We start from the raw sequence: 15,945 nt of genomic DNA on the forward strand, positions 1-15,945 counted from the left end.
GGCGGCGGCGGCGGCCAATGAATGGATTCGCCTCACTCGCTGGCCCCTTAGGCCCCGCTTGAACTGATCGAGCCCGTCAAGTTCTTTTGTGGCGGGCAGCCAAGGAAGGTGACGCAAGCGCCGCTGTAGACGCGGCTGGGAAACCATGATAGCGCCGGGAAGCATGCTGTCTGTTTCGAGCCTGCTTCGAATGGCGCTTGCGACCTCCTGAACTAGCCCGGATTGACGTTGGTCGGGAACACCGAGGGGAAGAATGCTTATTATGGGACAGGGGGGGATATAAGATGGCAAGAGGTGGTGCAGGAGAGAAATGTCATGATAAAAATAAATGTGTTTCTGCCGTGTTTGCTGCGTGGGGTGTTTTGGTGAGGCAGAGGTAAAGACAAAAGCGGCTGCGAGTGTGGGCAAGGGGTGACGATGAATAGGCAGTGGGAGTAGGAGGAGTATGGGGTGGGTCATGTACCTGTGCATGTACATGCAACTGTCATGCATGCGCGGTCTAGATCAACCTAATGAGCAAGGCGGCGCTTGGAGTGGCCAGCCAGCCGCCAAGGCCAGTCGTCGAGAGTACGCGATCTTCTGGATATGTCGGTGCCAGAAGGGTCGGGATTCGGCGCGTATGAGTGGAGATGTCTGGTGTCGGTGGCCGGTGGCTTCCAAGGTCCAGAGGCAGGCGTGTGGCAGCGGTCCACGCACGCCCCTTCCGCGACTTGACAGCAGTGTGAGTGGGCCCTGGGCCGGGGTTTCGTGCTGGACGGAACGCTCCTCCCCTGCCTGGCCCTCTGCTGCAGCACTGGACCCCGGTCAGCCGAGACAGACGCGCACCCACCGCGACCGTTGATTTTGAAGCGTCAATTGATTCTGACGGCCCTGCGCTCGGACGCCTCGGGTGGGTTCGCCAGTGCCGAAGACGAAGCTGTGACTTGTCGCAAGACACAAAGGGAGAGCTCCCTCGTTGCCTGCCGCTTTCGCTCTCCATTGGCCAGATCCGTCCACTGCGTCCCATCAGCGCCCAGCAAAGGCCCAGCTGCGCTGTTTCCCTTGACGGCATCCATACCAAACGAGTTTCGGCCGAGCGAGGGGTCACGCGAGAAACGTCAACGAGACCCCGACCGATGCGACGCTGCTAGTAGGTAGCCGCCGATGGAGGCTGACGCGACAGGAGGAGTGGGAAGAGGAGTAGGAGGACTAGGAGGATCAGTGGTAGACAAAGGTGGAGGCGAGACGGCACCGGCGCCGGCACCAGTACCGGCGCCAGGAACAGTTGGATCCGCGCCGAGCGGCGGCGACACCACAATGACGACGACGGCGACGACGACCCCCGCCACCATGGCCATGGAGCAATGGACGCTGTTCCTGTCGCGCTGCCTGGCCACACGCCTCGACCCGGAGACGTTCGATTCGTACGTGGTGCTGCTGTACGCAAAGCACCCGCTGCCGCCCCGCGCCGTCGCCGACGTCTTCCTGCGCCCGCGCCCCGGAAACTCGGACTGCCTCGACCCGCGCATACCGCCATACCTGCAGATTCTACTGGCCCACCAGTTCGTCGATGCCCTGTCGATCCTCGAGGCCATGTACCGCTACTCGACCTCGCATACCCAGAGCCGGGCTGGCATGCCGGCGCTCAAAGATGGCGAGGACGAGAAACTAACCGGCGGGGTCAATGACGCTGGTGGGAAGAATAATGGACGGCGCCGCCAGAAGCAGCAGCCCCTGGTATGGGGCAGCTCGTACGCGGCCGAGGAGCACACCTTCTACCGCTTGACCAAGTCTATCGCTCAGGGTTCTGGCATAAGAAGCGTTCGAGACGCCATCGAGATCGCAAGGGTTATGGCCCGGTGGATGAACCTATTCACTGCCGCCGCCGCCGCCTTCGCCGCCGACCCCATGGGCCCGCTGCAGAACTCCCTGCCGCTCCAGGAGATGGAGTCGGCCCGCGCCGGCTTCGTCATGTTGCTACTGGGCCTCTGCGAGAGCAAACTCATGCTCTCGTCATTAAGCCATGTCGAGGCAAAAGGTATGTCGTCGTTTTGCTGAGCAGGGGCAGCTTGCTTGTTTGTTCTGGACGAGGTGGACCTGACCCGACGGGGCATCCTGTTTGCCTGCCGCCATAGTCGCCCGCAAGGAGCTCTCGCAGAGCCTGGCCAATTTTGTGCCGTCCATGGTACAGAGCGCTGCGCAGATCGCTGCCCGCCTTGAAGTCTTCAGGACCGAGACCTTGGCTGGCTTTGAGCCTGTGGACAAGGCTATAGAGGCCGCTCAGGGAGAGATGAACGCCCTCCTCGACTCGGCCGTGCCGCCCGAGAACCTGGTTCTCCCCGAAATACTCATCAGCCATACACGCGCCGGTCTCTATATATACGTCAACTCTCTTGTGCGTGGGCTATCCTCCACCCGACAGGGAGAATCTTGGACCTGCTAACGCCATGTTCGCCACAACACAGCTCGCCGGTCGTCCGCTCATGGACGATGTCGCCATATTCAACTATCTACACAACCGATTCCAGGGAAACCTGCAGCAAATGGCTATTGACCTAATACTAGCCTCGTTTGATATGATCGCCCACGCGGCCACCTCCCGACAGCCACAAAGGGCGGCGCACGTGCTGAGGTCCTACCTGACGAACAAGGTGCCGCTACTGCTGGTATCCCTGGCCGCATCCGCCACCCCTTTGTACCCCCTCAACGCCGCGGCCTGTGTCGAGCACGCGGTTCGGCAGGTTGGCTCGGCCACCTTTCCCAACATGTCCGAGTACCTGGTCAGCTCGAACCGCAACGGCAACACCCTGACCGAAGGCACACGCGAGGACTTCCTTTTCGCCTGCTGCTTGCATGGCCTCATTCCTGAGGCGCGCATCGTACCCATTCTTAACGAGGCTTGTATCAACTCGCTGCCGCCCGAGGGCCGCCTCGTCAAGGACAACCTGGTGCAGGAGTGCCTCGCAGACCCAGAGAAGACCCACCAGCTGGTCAGGAATCTCGACAAGTGCGACGGCAACGTCGGCGCCATCAGCCAGGCCCTGGTCGAGGTGCTCGGCCAGCTATGCGACATGAAGGAGACCATGACTTTGAAGACGCTGTGTAATCAACTAGCGAGAGACCCCGTCTATCTCGACGTGCTGCTGCTCTTTGACAAGTTGCCAACCATAGTAACCCCACTCTGCGAGCTTCTGGATAACTGGAGATACGACGAGGACCAGGGCGAATTCCAGCCCGTCTACGAGGAGTTCGGATCCGTCCTCCTCCTGCTGTTGGCCTTTATCCACCGCTACAATCTCACTGCCGCCGACCTGGGCACCAGGTCCGCCGACTCGTTTATCGCTAAGCTGATAAGTCGCGGGCACATGGCCCTGCACCTGGACGAGCTCTCGGAGCAGGAGCAGAGCCACCTCGACAAGTGGATTCATGGTCTCTTCGATAGCGATGCTGGTGGCCTAGGCGATGAGCTGATGTCTGCGTGTCCGCCGCAGGAGTTTTATCTCTTGATACCCACTCTCTTCTACAATATCGTACTCGCCGTCAGTACGGGCTGCCTCTCCGAGGACAGTCTTAAGAGCGGCTTGGAGTGTGAGTTGTTCTCGCGTCTCTTCCATTTCCCCAAGACACTCCCCCGCCCCGCCCCGCGAATTGCCACTGACTAAGCTGTAGATCTTGTCGATACCTTCCTTCTCCCGGCCCTGGTGCCAGCAATTATTTATCTGTGCAACCATCTTTGGATCGATCGTTCCGAAGAACAAAAGGCCATCATCAGGATACTACAGCTTATCATCGCCCCCAGTTCCATTTCCAATGAAGCATCCACAATGCTCACATCCGTGCTATGCATGGTCGCCAAGCCGCTCGATCTTGCACTGCGTACATACCAACGTCAGGATGTGAAGAATCAGGACATCGATCCGCTGCTCCGTATCCTAAAGGCGCAAGTCCCGGTGTCGAGGCGTACGGGGGCTGCCGATAACAACGAGCTCGATCAATGGACGGGCACGCCCGGCGGCGGCATCAACCAGGCCGTTCGTCACACATTCAGGGGCCTCGTGTCTTGGAGCCTGGCGCCTCCCGACCCCGAGCGGACCCCAACCCCCTACACGCACCGTCAGATGCTGGTCGCCCTCCGGCTAATGCGGGCGCGTGGTCTGTTGCGTCTCTTGCTGGACGAATTCCGGCAGCAGGCCGTGCAAGGCAACGAGGGCGTCGCGCTCGACGTCTGCTGTGCCCTAGTCTGCGCGCCGGACTCTGGCGCGGGCGAGCAGCCGGATGAGGCGGCGGCCCGGCAGCAACATCAGCAAATGAACAACATGCTCGACGCAGCCGGCGGCGTCGTGGCCCCCGTGCCCCTGCCGCCCCAGCAGCAGCGCCTCATGTCGCTCCGCCAGGCGCTGCGCTACGAGGCCGAGGACTGGAAGAAGATCCAGCGCCACGATCCGGCCATGGCCGAAGCCGTCGTGCGCCTGCACCGCCGCGTCGAGGAGCAGATGGCCGTGTCGGACGCCGCCGTCGCCGCCGCGGCTGCCGCCGCCACGGCTGCCGCCACGGCCGGCATGCTACAGGGCGGCGACATCAACGACATGATGGCTGGAGATGCGGCCATGGCGGCCGCGGCCGCGGCAGTCGCGGCCGAGAACACGGCAGGCGCCGACGGCATGTCGCTCGACACTTCAGTCGGCGTCGGGCTCGACCTCGGCGGTGGCGACCTCAACCTGGGCGGCTCATCGGCCAACTCGGTCGGCGGTCTCGACGGCGGCCTCGACCTGGGCGACGACATGTTCAGAGGGCTGGGGCCTCTGGATGGACTGGGTGGGTGGGATGATGTTATGGACATGAGTTGAGGTCTTTGGTCTTTGCGCCACTCTGCACAAAGGCACAAGCGCATCATACACCATCATGCTGCGTGTGAGCAAGCTGTGATTTCAATCGCCTTGTAAACGGTGCCTAGCGACTTCTTTGGGTAGATGATATGTAACAGAAACAGCGACGCGAAAAAAAGAAGAAAAAAAAAAGAGTTAAAAATGGGTGGTTGTTTCTTTCTTATCATTCCCAATCAGGCCACCACCACATCTTTAGGCCCTTCCGGGATACCTGTCGAGGAGATGATTTATGACGGCAAGCCGTCCAATCAACGACGGCATCCCACCAGCCCGCAGAAGACAAGCATCACTTGACGTTACATATGCAAGGCATCAAATCAAAAATCATCCGATTGTCTATCGGATGGATAGATCTTCTTGGAGGGGGGGGCCGGGACATCCCGTCCGACGTGCATGCGAGATGGAGGAGGCCATGGTTGCAGTAGGAAGCTGCTGTGGCCGCGGAGCGAATTCAACATGGATGCGTCTAGTCTTTTTGTCTGGTATTGCAGGTGGTGTTTATTTATCATGTGAAACGTCTGTTCCTTCTATTCAAGCCCACCCTTCGTCGAGCCACCTTGAGAAAAAAAAATCTGGCTGAGAAATGCACAGGACCTTCATAGGAACAGTGTAAAAAAGATCCAAATCTCTCCCATGGAATGTTGATACAATAAGAAAAGGGAAATCTCGTGAAATCTGTAGTCGTCGCTTTCGTTATCATGACACAATGACGACATCATGCTCACTCAACCCTCTGCCACCTCCTAGTGTAGTAGTCGAGCTTGTGCTGATATACGCCACCCGAGCTCGCATTGCGGGCTTCGTACTCGGCCAGCTTGTTCCTGCACTCCTTTTCCACCTCGGCCCTCTCGCTCACTCTCTGGACCAGGAGGCCCATGTCCTGGGTACGGCATGCCTTCTGGAAGATGGCGCGCATGCGATCCGAGTAGAGCTGGCAGGTATGCGGCCGTTTCAGAAAGACTGGGTGGGAGAGGAAGTCTATGGCCACCGGGTTCATGAGGTCCAGCTCCGGGACCACCGCGTCATCGTAGCAGACCTTGCAGACCGTCATCTCGGGCACCGAATTCATGACGAACCACTCGCGGCCCTTCAGCTGCCGGCTGCGAGCGCACATCACCTCGGTGACGCGCTTCAGCCTCGAACAGAGCTGCCGCATGTCCGGAGCCGAGCCGCGTTTAAGTGCGTCCTCGGACACTTGCTCAAACTGGTCCAGGTAACGCCCAAACCACTTTCTTCGTGTTGGCGCGCAGTCGAGCGAACAAGTGGAGTGAGTCGGCTCGGCTTTCAGGCCGAGTGGCTGGAAGACTCCGGCCAGGTTCGGGAACAGTATATGCACTGCTTCGGCGCAGGGCAGACATGCTGTAAAGTTCTCCACGGGCTCGCCGTTCCCAGGGCGCCGGACTGTCATCCACACGCGCGTTGCGGTCTGGTTACCGGTGCACGGCTGGTGCTTGCCGGCGCTCACGGCCATCTTTTGGATCAGCTGCAGGTTGGGAAGTCGGTGTCTCTTTATCAAGACCCAGGCTTCGTGGTACCAGGCCGACGTTCCCATGTCGCACGCTATGGGCCGGTCTGACGGGCGGTAGGGCGCGGAGACGAAAGAATGCGCAAACTCGGTGTCTGCGAAAATGCCTTTGTAGCAGCTGGGGCAGATGTTGAATGTGGGAGCGAGGGGGAGCGTTATCCAGTCGCTAAAGCCAGCCTGTGGCTCCCGGCGGTTGCAAATCGGCAGTGATCCGTCGTCCCTGTCTGTTGGAGCCTGAACGAGGGAGACGGCTGACTGTACCGAGTGTCCCGAGGTGGAGGGCACCAAGGAGGGTGGTTGCCAGTAGTTCTGGGATCCGTCCGAGCTGATCGAGTCTTCACGCGTCGGCTGTGGAGCAGGCGTCTTCTTCCGGTCGATTGGGGACGCAGCATCCCAAACCGCGGCGGAAGACTTGGCAACAGCAGCGACAGCGGCCGCCCCGGCGGCGGCGGCGGCGGCAGCCACGGGAGGTATAGAGGGCGGAAAGCTCGACGTGCGAAGCTGCGCCCTGGACTCGGGCCGTCGAGAGGTTTCGGGACGATAAGACTGCGACCGCGACTCTGGACGTCGTGGCGGTTCAGCTTCGGCTGGTACCGCAAGGAAAGCCCCGCTGAGCGATGGTTTGGTGGGGGATAAGGGGGACGCAGGAGGGACAAGGAGGTGCTCCTCGCTGGGCCGGATGATGGTCTCCTCGGGGATTGGGAAGCTCGTCGAGGATCGAGGGCTCGGAAGAGCAGAAGTAGCCCCAACCGCCGAAGTAGACGCCCTTGGCGAGGGCAGAGGGGTACCTCGCCTTGAGACGCCGCCGCCCGTTCTCCCATTTGCGTGTGACCGGCTGGAGTCTGGGCCAAGGAGGTAGTTCTGGTCGGCCTGCCCGATGAAGGACTTGCGTCGTTCGCGGGCGTCCCAGGCCGAACGGCGCGAAACCGCAGAAAACTCGTCGCTCGAGGAGTCGCTATGGGTCCGTGTCTGTGGGGAGCGCTGACTTCTGTATCCCGAATCGTCCCTTGTTGACTTCTGACGCTGAGAGTGACGGCGTGATGGAGGTGAGGACCTCCTATCGGATCGCGAGCTCGAGACTTCGCCATGGTAGTAGCGGGTTCCGTGCCTTTTGCCATCGCGATCGCGGTCTCGTTCCCGTTCTCGGTCACGATCACGGTCTCGATCCCGGTCCCGGTCGCGATCCCTATCGCGATCCCGGTCACGCTCTCGGTCGCGATCTTTTTCCCGATCCCGATCCAAAGGCCTCCGGTAGTCTTTTGGTATGTCAATGGCACTAGCCGAGCGCCTGTGCATTGGAACGTCTTCTGAAGGGCAGCGCAGCCGGTCAAGTCCGATGGCACTCCGTCCCCCGCTGTGGTCATCATTTGCTGGCCTGCTGACTGTGTTGGACCGACGGCGCGATTCACCGCCAGCGCTGCTGGGGTTGAAGTCGACATAGGCCCTATCCCGCCCTTTGGTCGAGTGCTTTATGACGGAAGGGGCCGGCGACAAGTACCCATCACCAGGAGGTCCACGTGACTCTTGCTTTCCAAAGTAGTCCAGAGGCTCCTGGTCTATCTGAGCGCTGGATTTTGTTCTGTGAATTAATGGGGGCGATGCTCTGGAGCGGGCTCTTGAACGGCCCATGGACTTGTTCCTGTCACGGTCCCTCGATGGGGACGGCGATCTGGCTGGGGTGCGGGAGGAGGTGGGACCGGGAGTTCGGGAGGAGCGCGGAGGGGGGATGCCGCCAGCAAAGTCGGTCTCGATGCGAGGCAATTCGCTTCGTCGCCTTCGGCTTTTGCTCCGGTAGTCCTCCTCCTGCTTGTCGCCCAGCGTATCGCCCAGTCTGCCGCCTAGCCTACCCTGCCTATCGTCCTGCCTATCGGGCTGCTTCTCGGCCGGCTTCTCGGCCAGCTTGTCGGCCAGCTTGTCGGCCGGTTTATCTGTTGGTTTTTCTGCCGGTTTATCTGTAGTCCGCAGTGGCATGGTGAACTTGCGGCATGTGTTGGCCTCGTAGGCGGGCTTCGCCTTGACGGTCTTGTCGTTGCCATCGCTGCCAGACGTCGGCACATGGACAAACCTCCACTCGGGGATGTCAGGGCTGTCGGGGCTGCTGGCGCTGTCATCTTGGCCATTGACCGCCTCCAGAATCGGATGCTGGTCCAATTCGCCGCGGTTTATGGGCTCGTCTTCGGACGACACGACCGAGGAGACGGGGCCACTGAGCTCTTTGGCCAGCGACTGGGCCTCGTCTTCGACACTCGGCGGCGGGGGGTAGCGGTGTGGTGGGAGCAACTGAAGATCAAAAGTCCGGGGAACCTGGCGGTCGAGTTTGGACGACTGGTTCGCACGGATAGGGGTGGGCACGCTTTCGAATCTAGGCAAACACAACGACACACCAGTCGATTATCAGCCACAAGAAACCAGCAAAAAAAGAAGTCGGGGAAAGCGGAATACAAGTCTTACGGTTGGGGCGTTTTGGCCCGAGGGAGGGAGCCGGCCCAATGGCCCGTGTTCAGGCCGCCGCGGACGTTGGCCGACTCGACCATGACGATCAGTGTTGCGAGGGGGCCGCGAGGTGCCCCAGATATCGACCGTGGACGCTAGTAGTGGGGGGTGTTGCCCCTCGACGAGTTCGTTCGTTTGCCTTTGTCACACCCGGGTTCAGTTGGTGGGAAACATGGCAGGTCGAAGCTCGAAAAGCCGAAAGTAGAATTGGTCGAGGAAGGTCGAGGAATGCCGCTAGGGACGCCGGGGCCGGCGTTTTCCAACGTCTTATGGACTTGAGCGGCAGTGCCAGTTGAGGCTGTGATGGGTGGGATCCCCGCTAGCAGCAGCTCATTGATTACTCTGCGCGGGTCGGGCAGCGACTAGGGCCTAGGTGGTCTCAGGGGTGAAAGTGGTGCGGGTGGGGGGCTGTGCAGTGGTGGTTTGCACTGTGCACTGTGCAGCGCTCCTTCCGTTCTCAGTGTCTGCTTCCAAGCACGTATGCAGCTGCGGACTGAGGGTGGTGGGAACGGTACGATTGGGAAGAGGCGGGGTATATATAAGCTGGGAGAAGACGGGACGAGGAAGGGTGACGGTGAAAGGATTGAAGAGGACGTGGCGGAAGAATCAAACGGGAGAGTAAGAAGGAAAGAGAGGCAGAAAACCGACAGACGCAAGTGACTGCCTCTCTATTTTGGTCCACATTTCCTGCCCAGCTGGACGAGTTGAAACGGAGAGCGGGAGAGGGGGGGTGAAGGAAGGGGCTTCTCGCCGGGTTATATCTCGGCGCTTGGCTACGTACCGACCCAGGGAGCCACCTCGCGCTCCTTGAACCGATCGATCTTTTTGGATCCGGTGTAGAAGGCGCACAAGGCACGGCTAGTAGTACATGGACACTTTGGACAGTCTATGCTGTACCTGGTAGGTACTGCACGCAGCACGTTGTGTACATGCATGTCCCGTCCTAGTTGGGATGCGGGCGCGGCGGTTGTCCACCCTGAACTTGCACCAAGCTCCAGGCGTGAGGCGCAGGGCAGACCAGGACAAGAGAACAGTATCATGGCCCAGGCCACGCCAGCCCCAGCCCACCATGGGAGAGACTGGGGGAGCGGTCCTCCGTTTACGTATTGCCCAAGCCCACCGGCAATCAATGCCGAGCGGCGACGGTGATCATGCGTACCCCACCTCGACCGGGCGGGAGAAAAGGACGTACTCGCTGATTCGTGCACCTTGGTATCTGTCGGGTTTCGACGATATAGCTGGAGTTTTTGTTCTCTTCTCATTTCACCATGTACGACCTTGATTGATGCCCAGGGAGTTGTTCTGGGGAGTTGCTAGGCTACCGCGCCCGTGATGGGGTAGTCGGGCAAGCGGTGCGCATACAGTGCAGCCGTCTGTGCTGGTCGAGTGGCCGTCCTGTGGATGCAGATGCGGCCCACCAAAAGAGGCGAGGGCGGGAGGGGAGATGATTGTATTCGCCGACTTCCATTGTTCGGCCGTGTCAACAATTCCCTTGTAACGCATCAACCGTCCGAGAAGGCGTTCCTCGTCCGACATCACTCGGCAACCTTGGCCTGCCCTCTGCTGGTGCCCTCTGCTGGTACCCTCTGAGCCTCTGCTAGTACAAACCAGACCGTACCTCGCCTGGGTCGCGATATGATCCGCTGTTAATCACAAGGAGCCCGCAGGCCATGGCACGAACGGCTACCCTCTTCCAATCCTCCGTTGTGCCGCCCTTCTTCGGAGAACATCATGCTCGGTAGGGCAACCCGACCTGGTGATTCACACACTTTTGACACACCCCAAAAAAAAGCCGCCAAAAGCTGGCTGCCACGCCGCCTTTTGGTGGGTGGAACTTAACCCAACCCAGTCCTCGGCAGATTCCAAGACAAGCGAACGCGCAAACCGCCCTCCCCAAGAGCGCAGCTGTGGAGATCCCAAGGGTTCTAGGAGCCCGGGTGACGCCAAACCAAGGAGGGGTAACGTCGTCTCAGCGCCGTTTCTGTTTGTCAAGTGTCAAAAGGTGGAGGGGCAGCCTCACAAACGACAGACCCGCCGTCATGATGGGGAAGTAAAAAAAAAAAGAAAAGAAACGAAACATGTAAGACAAATAAAAATATCCCCGACACTCTGGTTGGAGCGCAATGAAATGTCACCGCTCAATCCACGCTTGCCGGCCAGGCACAGCACGCCCTCCAAGCTCCTCACGGCCAGCGGAGATCGTGGCCGATGGCAATTGGTGTTTATGTCTATTCCCGAACAGTCAGCCTCGGAAAATGAAGCAGGAATGGAAGCAGTTTTGCTTTGTCCATTGCTGAAGCACTCATCACCCACCTGCTGGGGCTAGCCAGCCTTGGCAGGATATCAGCGCCGTAGTAAGCAGAAAGGTCGCCTGTCTGGCCCATTCGTTTTAGAGCGGTGCGGCGCCCGCCCCCTTGAATCAGAAGCTGCAATCCGCAGCGGCCAGAACCACCAACAAAAAAACAAAAAAACATCGCGACCTCGAACAGCAACAACCACCCACCCACGGCTGTGCCACTCTACCGGTCTTGCCAATCTAACGTCTTACGACACCGTGGTGGCGGCGACAAGGTGTGCAGGACGCCCTCCTTTCCCACTCCAATTGGCACATTGATCGGAAATGGGGATAGGTCTCGCTGCATCCGGCCCAGCCAAGGCATGCACAGCATCGCCTCTCGTCACTCTCATCGTATGCCCCCGCCATGCACGTACTTACGGCGTCTGATTCGGAGACGTCATGGCCCCCCCCCCCCTCCTCCGTTCCTCCGACCCTCACTTGGATGGGCCACGCCCACCGCGAGAATATTCGAGACGGCTCAGCACGGCGCTGGGGGTTTGGTTTCCCTCCCCACCTCCACCACCTCCACCACCTCCACCGCCGTAAACTCTCCTCCTGCCACTGCAGCCGGGCGTCGGCGCAGCTCGTGGTGCGGGGACCCAGACCGCCGCCAATGGCCATCCGCCCTGTCTCGCATAGCGCCTCCGATTCGCCCGCAGATCGGTCAGGGCGCTGAAAAGGTAAGCTGGCGGAGGGGACCCCGTTCAAGCAAAACGAATGAGGTTGAAGGGCTGTAGTTGCAGGCAGTCACTCGCCCAAGCGGCTCGTGGAGTCCCAGACGCAAGATGCGTTGGCCTGCCCTCCTCCTGTCTGTCTTGCGCGCGCACATACGTCTCCTGCTCTCCTGCTCGTGCTCGCCCGCTCCTCCCATCCCTCATGCCGCTGTCCCCTCCCTCGTTCCGACGAGCGAGCGGACACGGGTGCATGGGGATCAACCGCAAGTGACAGTCGCCGCGTCTGCAAGTGCCCGCGGGACCGAGATGAGGGCAAAAGCCATCACCACAAAAAAGGAACCCTCTTCTAGACACCCCCAGCCTAGGGCACGTGTGCCACGACCTTTGCCACGGCCCCTCCCTCCCTCCTCCTTTTTATCCCCCTCGCCGCCGCCGAGAGTCAAAGTGTGTGCTCTGCATATCGACACACAGGCCAAGAGTCGAACGCGTGCCTTTCCACCAACCAATGACGGATGGAGGCCGGATGCCCAGGTACTAGGCCATGCGGCCACCTCTTGGGGGCCGCTCATTGCAGCAGCACATGGCGGATGAATGGATTGATACTGTCCGCCATTCTATCTCCGTGCTTCGTCTACTGTGCCAAGCGGCATGTGTCCTTTATGGATGTGTGTGCCTAAATATATGGTATAAATGCAAGTCTGTCATTGGCAGCCCGTCAGGGTGCTAGGAAGATACGAAAGCGATTAAAAAGAAAAAAAANAAAAAAAAAAAAAGTGGCTGGCTCAACGGCATCTCGCGGCGCATGCGGCGGGCATCAATAGCAAAGCAGCCAGTGGAGCCCTCCCGCCTCGGACGAGCGTTCCGCGTCTCCCAGAGGAGACCCCGACGCTGATAGGCCGGTGGCTACGACGAGGCTTGCTTCACCCGGATTTTTTTTTCTGGCTGGGACTGCAAATCGCATGTGGGCTAGATTGTGCGAGACGCAAGTAGGGTGGCAGGCATGGGTGGGAGTGCACTACTGCGTATGTAGTAGGGTCGGACCACTCTCAGCCTTGCAAATCAACGGGCTCGCTAGGGGGTGGGGATGCATACACCCTCCTTTTAGACTAGTGGGTGTGATCCCGCTCCCCTTCACCTCCCAACACCACCACACTTCCAGGCTTTGTTCGCTCACCGCTTCTTGCGAGCGCCGGAATCCAGAACGTCTAGAACCTGAGGACCAATTCGACGGACGCCTGCTGCTGCTGCGGCCCAAGCCTCCCCGGGAAGGTCGATGCGAGCCAGTCGAAATGCAACGGCCAAACCTGCTTCTGCAAGCACCCTACAGGACGCCAGCGGACCGCATTTGTCATTGCGGACTGTGTGCTTTTTTTTCTTCTTTTTTTCTCTCGTTCATTATTGACTTCTGTTTTGTTTTATCGCAGGTCATGCCGCCTCTACATGGGATTGCTGCCCAATCGTCGTACACGTTCCATCCCCAGCCACACCGTGGGCCTTTTCTGGACCAAAGAGCGTCTCTTTTCGTATTTTGTGAGTCGCATGCGAGTGTGTCCACAACTTATAGGCTGTTCAGCTGAAGCATTATGAATGGCCAATGCAAGTGCCCGTCGATATTGGTTTCCGTGGATCAAGAAAAAAGGTAGAAACCGCAACGGGAAAAATGCCCGTCATGATTTTGAAAGGCCATCAAAAGTAGGCTGTACAGTGAGGGAGACCCCTCAGGGCAAACAGGCAGGTTATCCTGCACAAGCACACAGCTCCCTGCACTGCGTGCGGTCCAGGAGACAGTTCTGCTCGATGACGCCCTCTCATGTGCTGGGTTCACCGGCGAGCCCGGGAGACACAAGACATGCATAACGCTCCTAGCCCACACGACGCCCAAGAGTCGGAGGATTAATACGAGACGACGGTGGCGAGCTCATGATATCCAGATCGCCTTTTCCGGAGTCTCATGGTGGCTACACGGCATGGTAGAATGTCGGGACTCAAGACGCGTTGGAAGGGTAAGACCTCGCTAGAGAGATAGCAAGAGGGCTGCAGAATGGTAGGAGGTGAAGTCGAATGCATGTATTCGCCGGCATGCCATCTGCGGGTATGAGAGGCAACACGCCCCCCCTTCTGGCCGCCTCTGATGCCGTGCGACGCTTGATGGACTGGTGGCGACGAGGAAGGAGAAGCGGAGACAGTGTTCGCCTTGCCATATCAAGACGACAGCATGGGGAGCGACGCTAAAGCGTGTAGGAAAGAGAAAAAAAAAGAAGGAGAGCGAGACTCGCTGCAGGCCTCCGTCACACGCCTTGCGCTCCAACACCTCTCATCACGCTCCCACTCCCCTCACGTCGGTGTGCAAAATTTTCTCTCCAATGGAATCCCAGCTTGAGGGACTCCCAGTGAGCATTAACACCGCAAGTCTCGCCGAGCGTGTGAATCTCGGAGCTGCCAGCGCACAAGGCCATGGGCGGCAAGGCTGTTGCTAGATGCCAATGTTTTAGCGAGCGTATCCACCGTGCTCGGTTACCGAGTCTACTCTCCAAAACAACAACTTCATGTCACAATATCAGTGGGCAATCCGCAAAGTGAGGCTGCACACTGGATGAGCGTTTTTTTTCTTTTTTTTCGTTGCCTCAGCCTCTAGCTGGTGTTGTGGCCCCGGCTACCACTGACTGGAGCTGCTCACCACCGGGAAATGACTCGCCCCATCCTATGACGCTTTAGACAAGAGGAGGAGAATCCCCCAGTCGCGGACTTGTCTACCTAGTGTCCGTCTTGCGATGTCCATAGCAATTCAAAACTACGGTGACAGCCTCGGCCACTTCATCACCGCCTCCTTCCACGACTCCCGGCCGATGCGGCCTTGGGGGCGTGACGGCCCTCTTAGCGACCAGCGGAGCCATGACCCGATCCATATGTCGTCCTCGCTAGCACGGGCGAGAAGCTAGAGGCATGATCATCGGCAGATCATAGCCCCAGAGACGGAACAGCCCTGGACGACCCCGGCCGAGTACACCGTGTCTCGGTGCCGTTGTGCTGGAGAATGGGGAGACCGAACGTTGAACACGGCCTGCATACACAGGCATGGGGCGAGAAACCCTCCGCAAGGACCCACGTGGAAAGGAGAAGATCCGCCTCGACGCCGTGCTCCTTGGTCGTCACGGTGACGGAGTGTATCCCGCGAGTCTGATTTGCCCCTTTTTCGTCCGAACACAGAGAGAGTGGTAGAACAACGCGGTCCCACGCTTCGATGGGGTGCCTCTCTGCCTCCTCCCCCATTTGCTCTGTCCGACCTACCGACAGCTCTCTGCGGCTCTTGCCTGGCTGCGCGCACCCACCCTTTAATCCGGGCGGAAGGGCGGCTGCGACGACACCGGCTATCGCACCACGGGCTTGATGGCCGCCGAGCTGGGCGCACGCCGTGGTTCGCACCTCCGAGGTGACTTGTGGGTTCTTGTGATCCGGCACACATACAACTTGCGGTGAGGGCAGGCGCAGAAGGGGCGTGTGTTTTTATTTCTTTCTTGTCCATCATATTGCTTTGAGTTTTCTCATTATCATGTTAATGGCCACCTATTGCACTTGAGGCTGGCCAACCATACAACCAGGCCCGGCCTAAGAAACAGCACCTGCTGGTTGTTACTGCAATAGAGATGCATGTGTTATAGGCCTGGTAAGGAGGTATATGAGCCTCTTGTGAGGAAAGGGAGGGAAAAGGACGGAAAGTAACTACCAAAGAAAGACAATCGAGGCGCACAGTTCCCAAGACCGCCCTGTTCAGTTACCATCGGCGGCTGGCGGCGCATTCCGATATCGAGCAAAAAAAAGACCCAGAATCACACAAGAACAGCACGTTGGGCACGCAAGATCCTAACCCCAAACAGCAGGAAATCAAGCCCGTCCATCGTAGCACGCGGCGCGATTCTGCGTGCCTGGGGAGGCGAAAGGCACGAGTTGGACGCAAGAGCAGAGCTTCCCCGTAGCAAGCAAAGTCCATGCGGCTCTGCGGGCCCCGACCTTTGGGCCTCGAAAGGGGGGGGGGGNGGGGGGGGGGGGGGG

The 15,945-nt window shown here is 59.3% G+C and overlaps 4 protein-coding genes across 4 annotated transcripts; 1 reads left to right on the forward strand and 3 right to left on the reverse strand.

The window, feature by feature from the left end:
- Nucleotides 1-814: 814 nt before the first annotated feature.
- Nucleotides 815-5,524, forward strand: GGTG_00471 (hypothetical protein). The gene is made up of 4 exons (XM_009218217.1): nt 815-2,017; nt 2,115-2,374; nt 2,445-3,567; nt 3,649-5,524. The coding sequence occupies exons 1-4, from the start codon at nt 1,144-1,146 to the stop codon at nt 4,824-4,826; spliced, it is 3,435 nt and encodes a 1,144-aa protein (XP_009216481.1). The 5' UTR covers nt 815-1,143; the 3' UTR covers nt 4,827-5,524.
- Nucleotides 5,287-9,578, reverse strand: GGTG_00472 (hypothetical protein). Its single transcript, XM_009218218.1, has 2 exons — nt 8,842-9,578; nt 5,287-8,752 (listed from the first exon to the last, which is right to left on the reverse strand). Exons 1-2 carry the CDS (start codon nt 8,922-8,924, stop codon nt 5,587-5,589), a joined length of 3,249 nt encoding a protein of 1,082 aa, XP_009216482.1. The 5' UTR covers nt 8,925-9,578; the 3' UTR covers nt 5,287-5,586.
- Nucleotides 9,579-11,655: 2,077 nt separating this feature from the next.
- GGTG_00473 (hypothetical protein) lies at nt 11,656-12,161 on the reverse strand (the record flags this gene model as incomplete). The annotated part of the gene is made up of 2 exons (XM_009218219.1): nt 12,053-12,161; nt 11,656-11,893 (listed from the first exon to the last, which is right to left on the reverse strand). Exons 1-2 carry the CDS (start codon nt 12,145-12,147, stop codon nt 11,656-11,658), a joined length of 333 nt encoding a protein of 110 aa, XP_009216483.1. The 5' UTR covers nt 12,148-12,161.
- Nucleotides 12,162-14,853: 2,692 nt separating this feature from the next.
- GGTG_00474 (hypothetical protein) lies at nt 14,854-15,165 on the reverse strand (the record flags this gene model as incomplete). Its single annotated transcript, XM_009218220.1, has 1 exon — nt 14,854-15,165. The coding sequence occupies one exon, from the start codon at nt 15,163-15,165 to the stop codon at nt 14,854-14,856; it is 312 nt and encodes a 103-aa protein (XP_009216484.1).
- Between the last annotated feature and the right edge of the window lie 780 nt (nt 15,166-15,945).

This window comes from Gaeumannomyces tritici (assembly GCF_000145635.1).
Source record: "Gaeumannomyces tritici R3-111a-1 unplaced genomic scaffold supercont2.1, whole genome shotgun sequence".
Classification (NCBI taxonomy): Eukaryota; Fungi; Ascomycota; class Sordariomycetes; order Magnaporthales; family Magnaporthaceae; genus Gaeumannomyces; species Gaeumannomyces tritici.

What these genes read in the sequence shown, in the direction of transcription:
- GGTG_00472 (XM_009218218.1), bottom strand. Translation starts at nt 8,924, where the DNA reads ATGGTCGAGTCGGCCAACGTCCGCGGCGGCCTGAACACGGGCCATTGG. An exon ending in CGGGCCAAAACGCCCCAACC is followed by an intron (nt 8,753 to 8,841) that starts GTAAGACTTGTA and finishes GTGTTTGCCTAG; the next exon opens with ATTCGAAAGCGTGCCCACCC.
- GGTG_00471 (XM_009218217.1), top strand. Translation starts at nt 1,144, where the DNA reads ATGGAGGCTGACGCGACAGGAGGAGTGGGAAGAGGAGTAGGAGGACTA. An exon ending in ATATATACGTCAACTCTCTT is followed by an intron (nt 2,375 to 2,444) that starts GTGCGTGGGCTA and finishes GCCACAACACAG; the next exon opens with CTCGCCGGTCGTCCGCTCAT. An exon ending in TCTTAAGAGCGGCTTGGAGT is followed by an intron (nt 3,568 to 3,648) that starts GTGAGTTGTTCT and finishes ACTAAGCTGTAG; the next exon opens with ATCTTGTCGATACCTTCCTT.